This window comes from Mytilus edulis, chromosome 10 (genome assembly GCF_963676685.1).
Source record: "Mytilus edulis chromosome 10, xbMytEdul2.2, whole genome shotgun sequence".
Lineage (NCBI taxonomy): Eukaryota > Metazoa > Mollusca > Bivalvia > Mytilida > Mytilidae > Mytilus > Mytilus edulis.
This window is the reverse complement of record NC_092353.1, coordinates 67,406,388-67,418,501: the sequence shown is the minus strand read 5'-3', so window position 1 is coordinate 67,418,501 and position 12,114 is coordinate 67,406,388. Positions and strand designations below refer to the sequence as shown.

Sequence of the window (12,114 nt, the reverse complement as noted above, 5' to 3'; positions counted from 1 at the left end):
AATCATCTCAATAAAATTAAAAAGAATTAAATAATAGTACATCAACCTTCTATGTCTTTCTTCAATGGCTTGTAATTGCGAATAAAAGAGACAAACATTTTTATCATATGATATTTTTGTTCATTTTCTGTCGTGCCATTGCCATTTATGTCGCAAAAGCGAGACATTTCGATCCTAAATTTCGCCAGCGGTGCCAATATTATAACTATGTACATTTAGGTTCAGTATGTTGTTAAAGTTTTAAGATATTAATAATTAACTTTAATTGTCAAACCTTCGTAAAATTTTACGGTAGCTGGACAAAAACTGTTGATGGTCAATAGAGTATCCAGAGTATAATGACGAAATTATATATGATGAGTTTTCCCGTAATTTATGGATAAAAGGAATTCATTTTGCATTTACAGTCTGAGATTAAAATGTGTTACATGTCAATTACTTTGTTAAACATTCGTCGAATTTAATGAAACTTTATTGAAGTTTTTTTTATGGTTAATTTTAGAAGCAAACTTTTTTTCGTTCAATTTTCCGTGTAACTGTTATAATGACAGACAGACTTTAATATCTTTACGCAATTTAAATCAGACGATCTGGAATTTTTGTCACGTTTGTTTCGAGCGACATTGATGTGTCCTTTGTAGACGATACGAGCGTCTGGCGCAAGTACAAAATTTCAAAGCTGGTATCTATGATGAGTTAATTTTCGTGATAAATTTATAAACCTCCGTAGTTTGTCATGAAACTTGTGCAGAAATTAATATTCCTGACCAAGACAAAATATCTAATGAAAATATTTGATTTGTTTAAATCCTGTAATGGACTGATAAATTATTTTTCGCTTGGAGAAATCCCAGGCGAGAACCAGGGTTCCATAGAGAACCCTTTACAAATTTTAATATTTCACCTGAACAACTCATTTACGACATTTGCACATGAAAATGTGTTTTCGTTGATTGAGTGCTTTACCCCACGGCCCCCTAAGGCTATAATCATATTTGAAAGTAAACACAATGGATAGATAAAACATCAAAAAGAAACAATATTTAATCTAAAAGAATGTTGTTATTGATGAGTTTTCATTGACAGGAATGGTAATATGTCATTCTCGATAACGCATAAACTTCCGGAGGCTTCACCCCCGCTAATCTACTACCAACAGGTTCTTTGGCCTGGATCCGCTTGGGCCTTCAGGCCCCTCAACAAGGTTCGGGCGTACACGTAAAATGACCTAGCTACGCCACTGTCGTTGAATTCATTACAACCGATAAAGCAGCTCCTCTTGCATAATCAACAGACAGTGACCATAATAAATGTTTTCTTTCCCTTTTCCCGTATTTATCTGATAAATTAACTTATATTTTTTTACTGTCTAGATTCGGGGTTCAACTAAGTATTTTGAATAGCAATAATGTATTTTAAAGGCTGCATAGAATTTCAGTATACTCTGAATTTGCCACTCGACGTTAAGCAATCGATAATCAATCAATTGTTAGTCTTAAAAAGCAGATTTTTCAAAATCAAGATACAAAACATGACGGAAAACTTAGTAAAAAAAATGTAGGCTTTTATATTTTTCAGTATTTTCAACTGGTAGATGGACCAGTTTTGCAGTAAAGTCGTGTCTACTTCGTATCTTCTGAATGGTTATGAAGAACATAAATGATATTTGGTATGATTGTTTTCATCTGCCGGGAATGTGTGTTACAAATAAGACTGGAATGTTTGCATGGTAGAGGTAATAAACAGCTAGAATCACATCACGGAAAGAACAGTTGATTCAAAAATAAGCATGCACAAAAACAACAGGACTCCAAATTTCTAGGACTTTGCGTCGGTTAAAAGTTTAGTTTATGATATTTTTTTGCTGGGGTGGGAGTACGTGAATAAGTATCAAATGGTACTTTGATCTTGTTGATTTCCTTCAATTTTTATTAAAAAGCTATGAATTTTAAACTATCTTATTCGTTCCAACACAAAAAGTAATTAAAAACAATAATGATTATAGATTTCATAACAAGTAAGAACGGAATATCGCTTAAAGTGAGAACGGAATATCGCTTGATATCAACTCGAGTTGTTTAATTTCAATATAATAATAAACGATCCTTCGAATTCGGTGAGTTTATTATTTATACTATTTGAATTAAATAAATTTTAACAATTACATTTTAAGACTGTACGCTTCAGAATGTAATAAAATTTGACAAAAAAAAAAGAAGAAATGTGTCAGTATTTAGTATATATATTATTTAAGAAATCACACAGATGTACGTTGCCATGGACGAAATGAACAACCTTTTTAACCCTTGAAAGTGATCAATGACTTAACGAATAGCCAATTGAAATGCCGTAATATCGTCTTGTGATACTCGATAAGCCAATCAAATTAAAACATATTTGCCTATCACGTTTTCGTATCACACTCCGTACTGTGTGCTACGAGAAATATCTATTTCTGCAAAAAATAGATAACAGGCCACAACCATTAGAGAATAATTACTCGTATAACGGTAGCCATCCTTATCACACACATCTTTAATAAGGCTGTCCTTATACATGTAGCGAAATTATTGAGAGATTAATGGTGTCCGTATTAAAACTTAAGTTAAGGATATATGTATCCGTATAATACTTAAATGTGCTATATTAATCAAAAAGATAATAAACGTTTCCTGGTGTTTGAATAAGAAATTTTATGTTTATTTAGAAAAGTGCATTGTGACCAGATGCTTGAAACAAAATGTAAGTACATTCGAACGCTCAAGTTATTCTAGTATTCTTTTTTTTCTTCCAAAAACGAATTGATAAAACCAGTACGATCTTTCTTCGGCAGTTAGGTGGAGTTTTGAATACAATTAAGATATCCTATATGTTTCCCTTTTATTCACATACAAATTGGAAGACGTGGTACATTTATGATTGCCAATGAAGCAACTATTCAAAAGATGTTAAATGACTTGAATTTACTAAGTCTAAATTGAAAACATCGTTCAAAACTATGATTGCGTTGGATAAAAACCCGTTGGATAAAAAGTGCAATTTTTATACGTGTGCATGCAAAACATTTCGTTGTAGAAGGGTCTAAATACAGCACAAACAACATTTTCCAAAAGACCAAAAGAGTGAAAAAATATATTATAACAAAACGCATTTGACTAGCAGGTCGAACAACTGATGTTCTTAAACCCTGCTGACTGCCAATGGCGATTACCAAATAAATTTATCACAAGGTGCATCATAATGGATAGATAAAGGCAGATGTGGTATGAGTGCCAATGAGACAACTCTCAATCCAAATAACAATTTAAAAAAGTAAACCATTATAGGTTAAAGTACGGCCTTCAACACGGAGCCTTGGCTCACACCGAACAACAAGCTATAAAGGGCCCCAAAATTACTAGTAAAAAACCATTCAAACGGGAAAACCAACGGTCTAATCTATATAAACAAAACGAGAAACGAGAAACCCGTATATATTACATAAACAAACGACAACTACTCTACATCAGATTCCTGACTTAGGACAGGTGCAAACATTTGCAGCGGGATTAAACGTTTTAATGGATCCAAACCTTCTCCCTTTTTCCGAAACAATAGCATAACATCACAACATAGAAAAACATACGATAAAATAGATCTCTATATTAGTTTAATACGAAGTAGAAAACAACAAATTTGCGACAAAGATCGTATATATGTAAGAAATAAATTTGTCCTGGTAAAATATGTCCGGGCGGACCCATATTACTAGTATAAAATGTCCATGGTTACAAATTTTACAAGTGTATATAGTCTGATGTTAGTAATTTATGTCCACAGACTAATTTACCTAGGAATTAAGGTCCACGTCATTAACAATCCTAGGTAAAAACGTCCATGTCCTTAAATTTTTTTAAATCTGAAATATGTTGATGAAAAAAATCAACGGATATTTACATATATATAAATAGCTTTTATACAAAATAAATTTAGGTCACCACACAACCTTCAAAATTGAGCAAAACCCGTACCATATTTCTAAAACACTATGAAATGCTCCGACATGATAAAACGTGAAACATTTCAACACAGAAAACTAACAAAATGTACAGGCACCTGTTTATTTTTTAAGACTTCTACAAGTATATGGATTTGTTATTTTTGTCGTTGGGTTGCTGTTTCAGTGATACAGATATATTCCGTTATAAAAAAATGACTTATTACTTTGACAGCATGGTCATGTCACTGCTTATTGTCCTGATACATCTAGTCTGTGGGGTGCTGTTTCAGTGATATCTATCCCCTTATACATAATTTACTTATTACTTTGACCGTATGGTATCCTCACTGCTCATTGTCCTGATAATTCTAGTCGTTGGGTTGCTGTTTCAGTGATATCTATCGCCTTATACATAATTTACTTATTACTTTGACCGTATGGTATCCTCACTGCTCATTGTCCTGATAATTCTAGTCGTTGGGTTGCTGTTTCAGTGATATCTATCCCCTTATACATAATTTACTTATTACTTTGACAGCATGACATTATTACTGCTTATTGTCCTGATACATCTAGTCGTTGGGTTGCTGTTTCAGTGATATATATCTCGTTATACATAATTGACTTATTACTTTGACCGTATGGTATCCTCACTGCTTATTGTCCTGATAATTCTAGTCGTTAGGTTGCTGTTTCAGTGATATATATCTCGTTATACATAATTGACTTATTACTTGACATAATGGCATCCTTACTACTTATTGTCCTGATAATTCTTGTCGTTGGGTTGCTGTTTCAGTGATATCTATCCCCTTATACATAATTTACTTATTACTTTGACAGCATGACATTATTACTGCTTATTGTCCTGATAATTCTAGTCGTTGGGTTGCTGTTTCAGTGATATATATCTCGTTATACATAATTGACTTATTACTTTGACAGCATGGCATCATCACTGTTTATTGTCCTGATAATTCTAGTCGTTGGGTTGCTGTTTCAGTGATATATATCTCGTTATACATAATTGACTTATTACTTTGACAGCATGACATCATTACTGTTTATTGTCCTGATAATTCTTGTCGTGGGGGTGCTGTTTCAGTGATATATATCTCGTTATACATAATTGACTTTTTTACTTTGACAGCATGACATCATTACTGCTTATTGTCCTGATAGTTCTAGTCAACCGATTACAAAGCAATGAATTTGAGCTCAATAACGAAGACGATATAACTAAGCTAGACAGTAGCTTGAATCTCGATCAGAACTCTGATTCAACAGACGTAATCATCAAACTTCAACCAGACGGCACTGAAGAAGATATCCAGGATATTCTATCTAGATATCCTAAGTTCAAATTGTCAAAACAGGTAAGGCCAAATGATTATGTGTTATTTAGAAGCTTAGAGTGGATTTATATTAAAAAAAAGTAGTTAACTCTCACGGGTTGAATCTCTTTAACTTCGTCTACCCGCCAGTACCGTATTCAAATGTTGTTCGGATTTGCTGATTAATTATTATTTACATCATTATTAACATCAACAGTAACAAAAGAAATTTTCATTTGACTGTATTTATTGGAAAGTTCTTAGCTAAACATCAGACAACTTTAAAAAAAAATAATGGCTCAAGTTTCCGTTTTATCGCTTTTTATACTACTCTGTTTTAGACGGAACGAATTATGATATACCGTTGTCTGACCATCTGTCTGTCGTTTTAAATCTCTGATTTCGTTACGATACATAATACCAGATTCAAGCTAGTGAGCAATAATCCAGCGAACAATACGGAATAGCAAGCCAGCGAATAATAATAAATACGCGCCAAACTGATCATGCCTAAAAAACTGAAGACTTGCATTAACCTTAAACTTTCTTTGAAATCTATCAATCGATACTCATTTTCAGGAGGAAGACGAAATGCTATTTATTCTCTTAAATACAAACTTGATTAGTTATTCATTTATCTAAAACAATTGTTTGACAGCCGGGTATCTCTTATATGATTTTAAAAGTTCCCTTTAGCTAATCCCTTCTCTTTTAAGTGTTATTTTTATTAAAGATGGGTTTGCAGTCTCTATAATAATGAAACAATTAATATACATAGTTCATACTTTATACAATTAAATTAAAATAAAACAGATTGGTCAAGGAACGTCAAATACAGCATTTTGTTGTCATATGAGTTATCAAGTTGAAGTAAAAGCTTATAACTACACGCAGCTTTCCTAAACCGGTAAATCTTTTATTCAATTCCCAACGGCACAGCTTTTAATCACATCAGGTACAAATGATAGGCATCTGGTTAAGATGGCTTGGACCCACCGACCCAAGTGGGAAAGATTAAGGATTTTTTTTTATTGAGGTCCAAAGTTCGGGTAGGGTTACCTAACACCTTCCTTGTTAAATTCATAAAAATCCCTAAGGCAAATCTTTTGTCCACACTAAGTACAAATGATAGTCAATTGGTTAAGGTGACCTGGACCCACAGACTCAGGTGGATAAAGTGACGGAATATTTTTGATTGAGGTCCAAAGTTGAGATAAGATGACCCTACCATCCCCCTTATATTATTTATCAAAAATACCCTCGGAAAAATTTTATACGAACGTTTACGGGACGTATTATGGTATACCATTGACCATCTGTCCGTTCGTCATCAACACGTCGAACTTAACTAAATAACACTTAACCAATATGCATGAAACTTTTGCGAATTGTTTGTATCATTTGACGTGAGCTCCCTTTCGTTTTTTTTGTTTTTTTTATGAATTTCAGGTTTAACGTTTAAGAGATTTTGGGTTTTATTTATTCAAAAAGGGGGAATTTTTCAGTTTTCCGACAATAACTCAAGAACTCTTTCACTAATTTGCAAGAAATTTTGTTGATTTTTTTTATATCTATTGACACAAGCTCCCTTTCGATTTTTATAAATTGTAGATTTTATGTTTCTGATTTCTGGGGTTTTATTCATTAAAATAGGGGCCACTTCCCAGTTTTTGGACAATAAACCAAAAATGATTTCAGCAGATCTCGTGAAACTTTGGTGAAATATTTATAGCTTTGATATTAAATTGCTATGCAAATGCATTCTTTGTGAAATAAAAAATTGACACACAACTCACAATTGTACATGATCTGCTGTAAAATAGTCACAACTGTCAGCACAATCAGGTGTTGAAGTAGCATCCATTCGTTGTAAGTACAAAATGTATTTACGGAAAGATTAAAGCATTTTATTAACACATTTTTTTATCCAGAAGCCGAATATCGAAAAGCACAAATCAACCAAACAAATGCCCGTGCTACCAGTACTATAACGTTAGGTGGTTTTGTAAGACTTTTTAAAATCATAGACAAAATGTGCTGTCTACTGATGAATCCTGAGTTTAAATGATCATTCACTTATTTATATATAATTACTTTACTGATCAGCCTGAGATAATATTTTGATATGGAAAGTAGCTCAGACTGACCACACATATTGTTCTGAAGTCATTGTATACTTAAACAAGTGAACAAATTTACAAAAGCAAAACTTTTGGTGAAGAGAAATATACTTAAACTATTTTGAGAAAAAGTTATTCGTCCATGATTTTGCATTACAAATGTAGAAACAATGCTCCATATAGTACACCTATTTGAGATTTCAACAAAAGCAGGAGTTATTGTTAGATAGAGGAAGATATAAAAAGATATTTGATCTCTTCAAATAAGTTGTCAGCAACCTATAACAAATACAATCCTTTACAAGTTAAAAAATAATATTTTTCAATGACATACACCCCAAATAAATCTAAATAGTGTGAAAGAGTCATACAGGCCATCATTACACAATTATATCTAAATGTCAACAATGGTTGCTACTCTAGAGGTATGTCAAATGTCGTCTCACTTGATGGTATCTGCAATTATTTTTGTTTTTATATAAGTCCTATAGTTGCTGTAAAATAATGTATATTTATTTGATTAAATAAATTAGCGGCAACAGGTATCAAAGGACGATACTTTAGGATTGTGAGCTGAAGAACCCATTACAAACTCCATGGTACCTGATACAGCTAAACATTCATAAAACTAACAAAAGTTCAATGTTATTCACAGCAAATAAAATCTACAACCATTATAGGTTTCGGGAATAGTGTTTTCTACATCGAACGGTGTTCAAGCAACTGTGCTAATTACACCGTATTCCTTGTGTCTGAAGCAGATAGGAAAAAAATCGCCATGAAAGTGTTCGTGTATACAGTAATGAACACATGAGAAAGTAGGCCACTATTTTCATAATTATGGAATGCAAATGTACAGAATATAAACGAAGACAATCTTGATAAAAAAATTTGCCAAAAAACATTTTATTTCAACGGATATCGTCATTGAATATTGATTAAAGCAAACAAAGATTTTCGGTTCCGTGTAAGTTCAAAATCGATCATGCCCGCTTGGTTAGTACCTATATCCCTTGTACTGATGATACACGGTGATCGTGTTTGTTTACTGTTAATGTTTGAAACTTATCATACATACTCTAAAATACGTAAAGAACTATGTATATTAAAACTATCATCTTTGATCAAGTACCTTACTTAGCCAAATACTGTTAAGTATGAACTGTTTACATGTGTACATAACAAAACACTAAGACCACTACACATATAAGTACCAATCGGGACTCAAATGACAAAAAATTGCATCCCTTGTAAACTTTGAAAACTTGATCTTTTCAATGTTTGTCCATTTTTAACAAAAACGCAGTCAGTTAAATTTTTATTAACGAGAAAACTTATTTGTTTATATGAAAAATAAAACAATTGAACTAAAAACAAAAATCCATTTGATGTTATCATTTATTTCCTTAAGGTGTAACACCACTAATTCAGGCCCGGCCAGAAGGCACATACCAGAAAGTAGTACATACTTAACACTAAATAGTTCCTACGCATGAGTGTAACTTTCAAAATATGTAGAATATTTAGGTATTTTTGGTATCAAATGAAAGCTGAAGGACTGGTTATCATTGTAGAACACTTTTGGACTTTTGATTTTGAATATTAAAAACAATGCACAAAATTTTAAAAGAGGGTACATTTTGTCTGTTTGTCAGATCTGAAGTACCTGTTTTGGTACATCCAAAGTTCCGGGAACCAGTTCTGTCTTATATGCAATTAAAGGTATACATGTATTGATTTTTTCAGTACAAGACACCATAAAGTGTTGCTTTGAAATGCAATGATTGCCACTTTATTTGAACTTAAAACAAAAGAGGTGTGCCTACTTGAAACGGAGGAATTTAACATAGAAAGCAATGGGATCATGAATTAGTGGTGTACTTCCTTAAGGTAGATTCATGGTATACCATACCATCTTGGATTGTATTATCGGAGTACACAATCAGTCTAGTTATTTTGCCAAATCTGCAAATTTGTAGACAGATATGCAATTTTATTGGTTAAACTGTTTATGTATATGAAGAAATCATTTAACATGTTTAATTATGCCTTTAAGAAATCATTTAACATGTTTAATTATGCCTTTATCATATAATTTCTAATTCATATACACCTACTCTGTTATGATGATAAATTACAAACTGAAGGTATATCATTTGGCACATATTTAAGTCCTTTAAGTAGAGTTCATGTTTAATGTTAAAAGTTAAAGAAAAAGCCTCAAAGTAAACAAATAATATGTTATTTTGTTTTGTTGTATACGTTTAAAGCACACAACTGTTTAATAAGACATGTATGAAAGCAAAAGGGTGTACCCGATTTATTTTATTTAAGATTATTAATTTTTTTTAAATAAAGTTGCACAGGAAAAAATTCTGTGAACCGATTATACTTAACATAACCATAGGAATGATTTATGACATTTCAATATGCGCACTGTAATATTTTTATGTCCGTTTGTTTGTTTTAATCGCACATTGTTAGCAATATAATGTGATCTATTATACTTTTAAACAGGGGAGTGGTAAAGCAAGGTTTAATTCACCATTTCTACATAAGAAAATGCCTGTACCAAGTCAGGAATATAATAGTTTTTTACAATTTGTTTAATATGTTTGGGCTTTTGATTTTGCTATTTGAATCTGGACTTTCCGTTTTGAATTTTCCTCGGAGTTTTGTAATTTTACGTTCTATTCATTACTACGCTGGCTTTTTAAAGATTTGATTGACTGCAAACATAGTTAGACATATTCAAATTATCAAGGATTCTCTACCCGAGATAAAGATTGCCTCAGTCGTATTTCGTATTTGGGGTATCCTTTTTGAATATTGGTTATTAATGCTTTAATCTTCATTTTTGCATTGATAGCTCTTTTAAAAAATGTAAATTTAGTTTCAAACTTATAATCATCCCTTAAGCCTCGGTCACACCTTACCGGATAGCTCGAACAGACGCCTAACGATAACTTTTTTTCAATCCGTTAATGTCCGTTAGACGTCCGTTCTTATCCGTTAGACGTCCGTCCATATCCGTTGCATTTCCGTTAAGCGTCCGTTCTATCCGATGGATAATTTTGAGCATGGACGCCCAACGGATAAAATGTCCGTTGAACGTCCGTTAGGCGTCCGTTTTGTACGGTACTCGTCCGTTTCGTTTCCGTTTTGTATCCGTTACGTGTCCGTTATACATCCGTTGGAGGTCTGGAAGATAAATTCACCAACGGACATCTACCGGACGTTTAACGGATAAAACGGATGTTGAACGGATGAGAAACGGACTTCTACCGGACGTATAACGGATAAAACGGATCATGATGAACGGATCAGAAACGGATAAATGCCAATCGAAAATTTCGCGTCAGAAATGCCAATTATTGGTATGTCAGATTTCTTAAGGTTCATGAATTCTTATTATTCATAATCGATCTTAGAGTATAGGCACGTCAACACAATCAAGCAGTTCTTATTCAGGCCAGACACTGCCCTTTGGCGGAATTTTGAAGAACAAACCAAAACCAGTTACACAGAAAAATTTTGAATATTTATGAGATTTACATGTATTATTATTGTCACCTTTGATTTTTCCGTATATCTTGTTCATCCGTTTTATCCGGTACGCTTCCTTTAAGTGTCCGTTTTATGCGGTACTCGTCCGTTGGATGTACGTTCGACATCCGTTCTGTCCGGTACGTGTCCGTTTCTCGTACGTTACATATCCGGTGTGTGTCCGTTATGCATCCGTTACACGTCCGTTTTATTCGGTCAGTACATAGACGGACTCCCAACGGATAACAATTTTGTCAACGGACAACTTTATTTTCATCCGTTAGGCGCATTTTCGTGCTATCCGGTAAGGTGTGACCGAGGCTTTAATAAACTTCTGATTGTAGAAAAAGTGATCCATGATGAAATTGGCATTGCACATTAACGGCAACAGTAGTATATCGCTGTTCGAAAGTCATAATTCGATTAAGAAAAAAACAAATCCGGGAAACAAACTCAAACTGAGGGAAACACATCAAATTAAAGAGGAAAACAACAAAACAATAGAAACATCAACGTGCAACAAAACGACAATGCAACACATATAAAAACGAACCATAAGATAACAATTCTCATTTTCCTGACTTGTTATGGTATGAACAGAAAGTCAAAAAAATAAGGGTTTAGTGTAATACGACCAATGACGATCGTTATATACATGTATTACATAGGCGCAATTGACATCGGTATGTGTATTTAAGAATTGAATGCTTCTTTTAGTAACTTCATTGGGGCGTAAAAGCATCGACCGAAATACATTTTGTATCAAACCGAAGCGCCTCAATCTAAAAATGTGCACACGGTCAACGCTTTTACAACCCTATGAAGTTAAAAATGGAAGCATTTTTTAAAATACTTGTAATTACATATTTTGTTTTGAAAACACGATTTTTCAAGTCAAAATTTAATTTGCCTTTGCACTTTATTGTGGGGCCTCGTTTCATGTAATTATAATTATTACGGCTAATGGCCACTGTTCAGTATGAGCCATGTGCGTTGACATCGGGTTTGTAAAATACAGATGTATATAAGATTCATCAGATTATTTTTAAAGGGCATGCATTAAATTTTGTTGTCCACCGATTTGTCTCAAATTCATGTCACCGATTTGACTCAAATTCTCATAATTGATTTATAA

At 33.1% G+C, this 12,114-nt stretch overlaps 1 protein-coding gene across 1 annotated transcript in view; it reads left to right on the top strand.

The window, feature by feature from the left end:
* The first annotated feature begins 2,657 nt into the window (after positions 1–2,657).
* The window catches only part of LOC139491726 (furin-like protease kpc-1), a 41,522-nt gene continuing 32,065 nt past the window's right edge, over positions 2,658–12,114 (top strand). Inside the window, exons 1-2 of the mRNA XM_071279556.1 lie at positions 2,658–2,742; positions 5,130–5,355. Of these exons, the coding sequence (XP_071135657.1) occupies positions 5,131–5,355 (225 nt within the window). The 5' untranslated portion in view covers positions 2,658–2,742; position 5,130. The remainder of the gene's footprint in view (positions 2,743–5,129; positions 5,356–12,114) is intronic.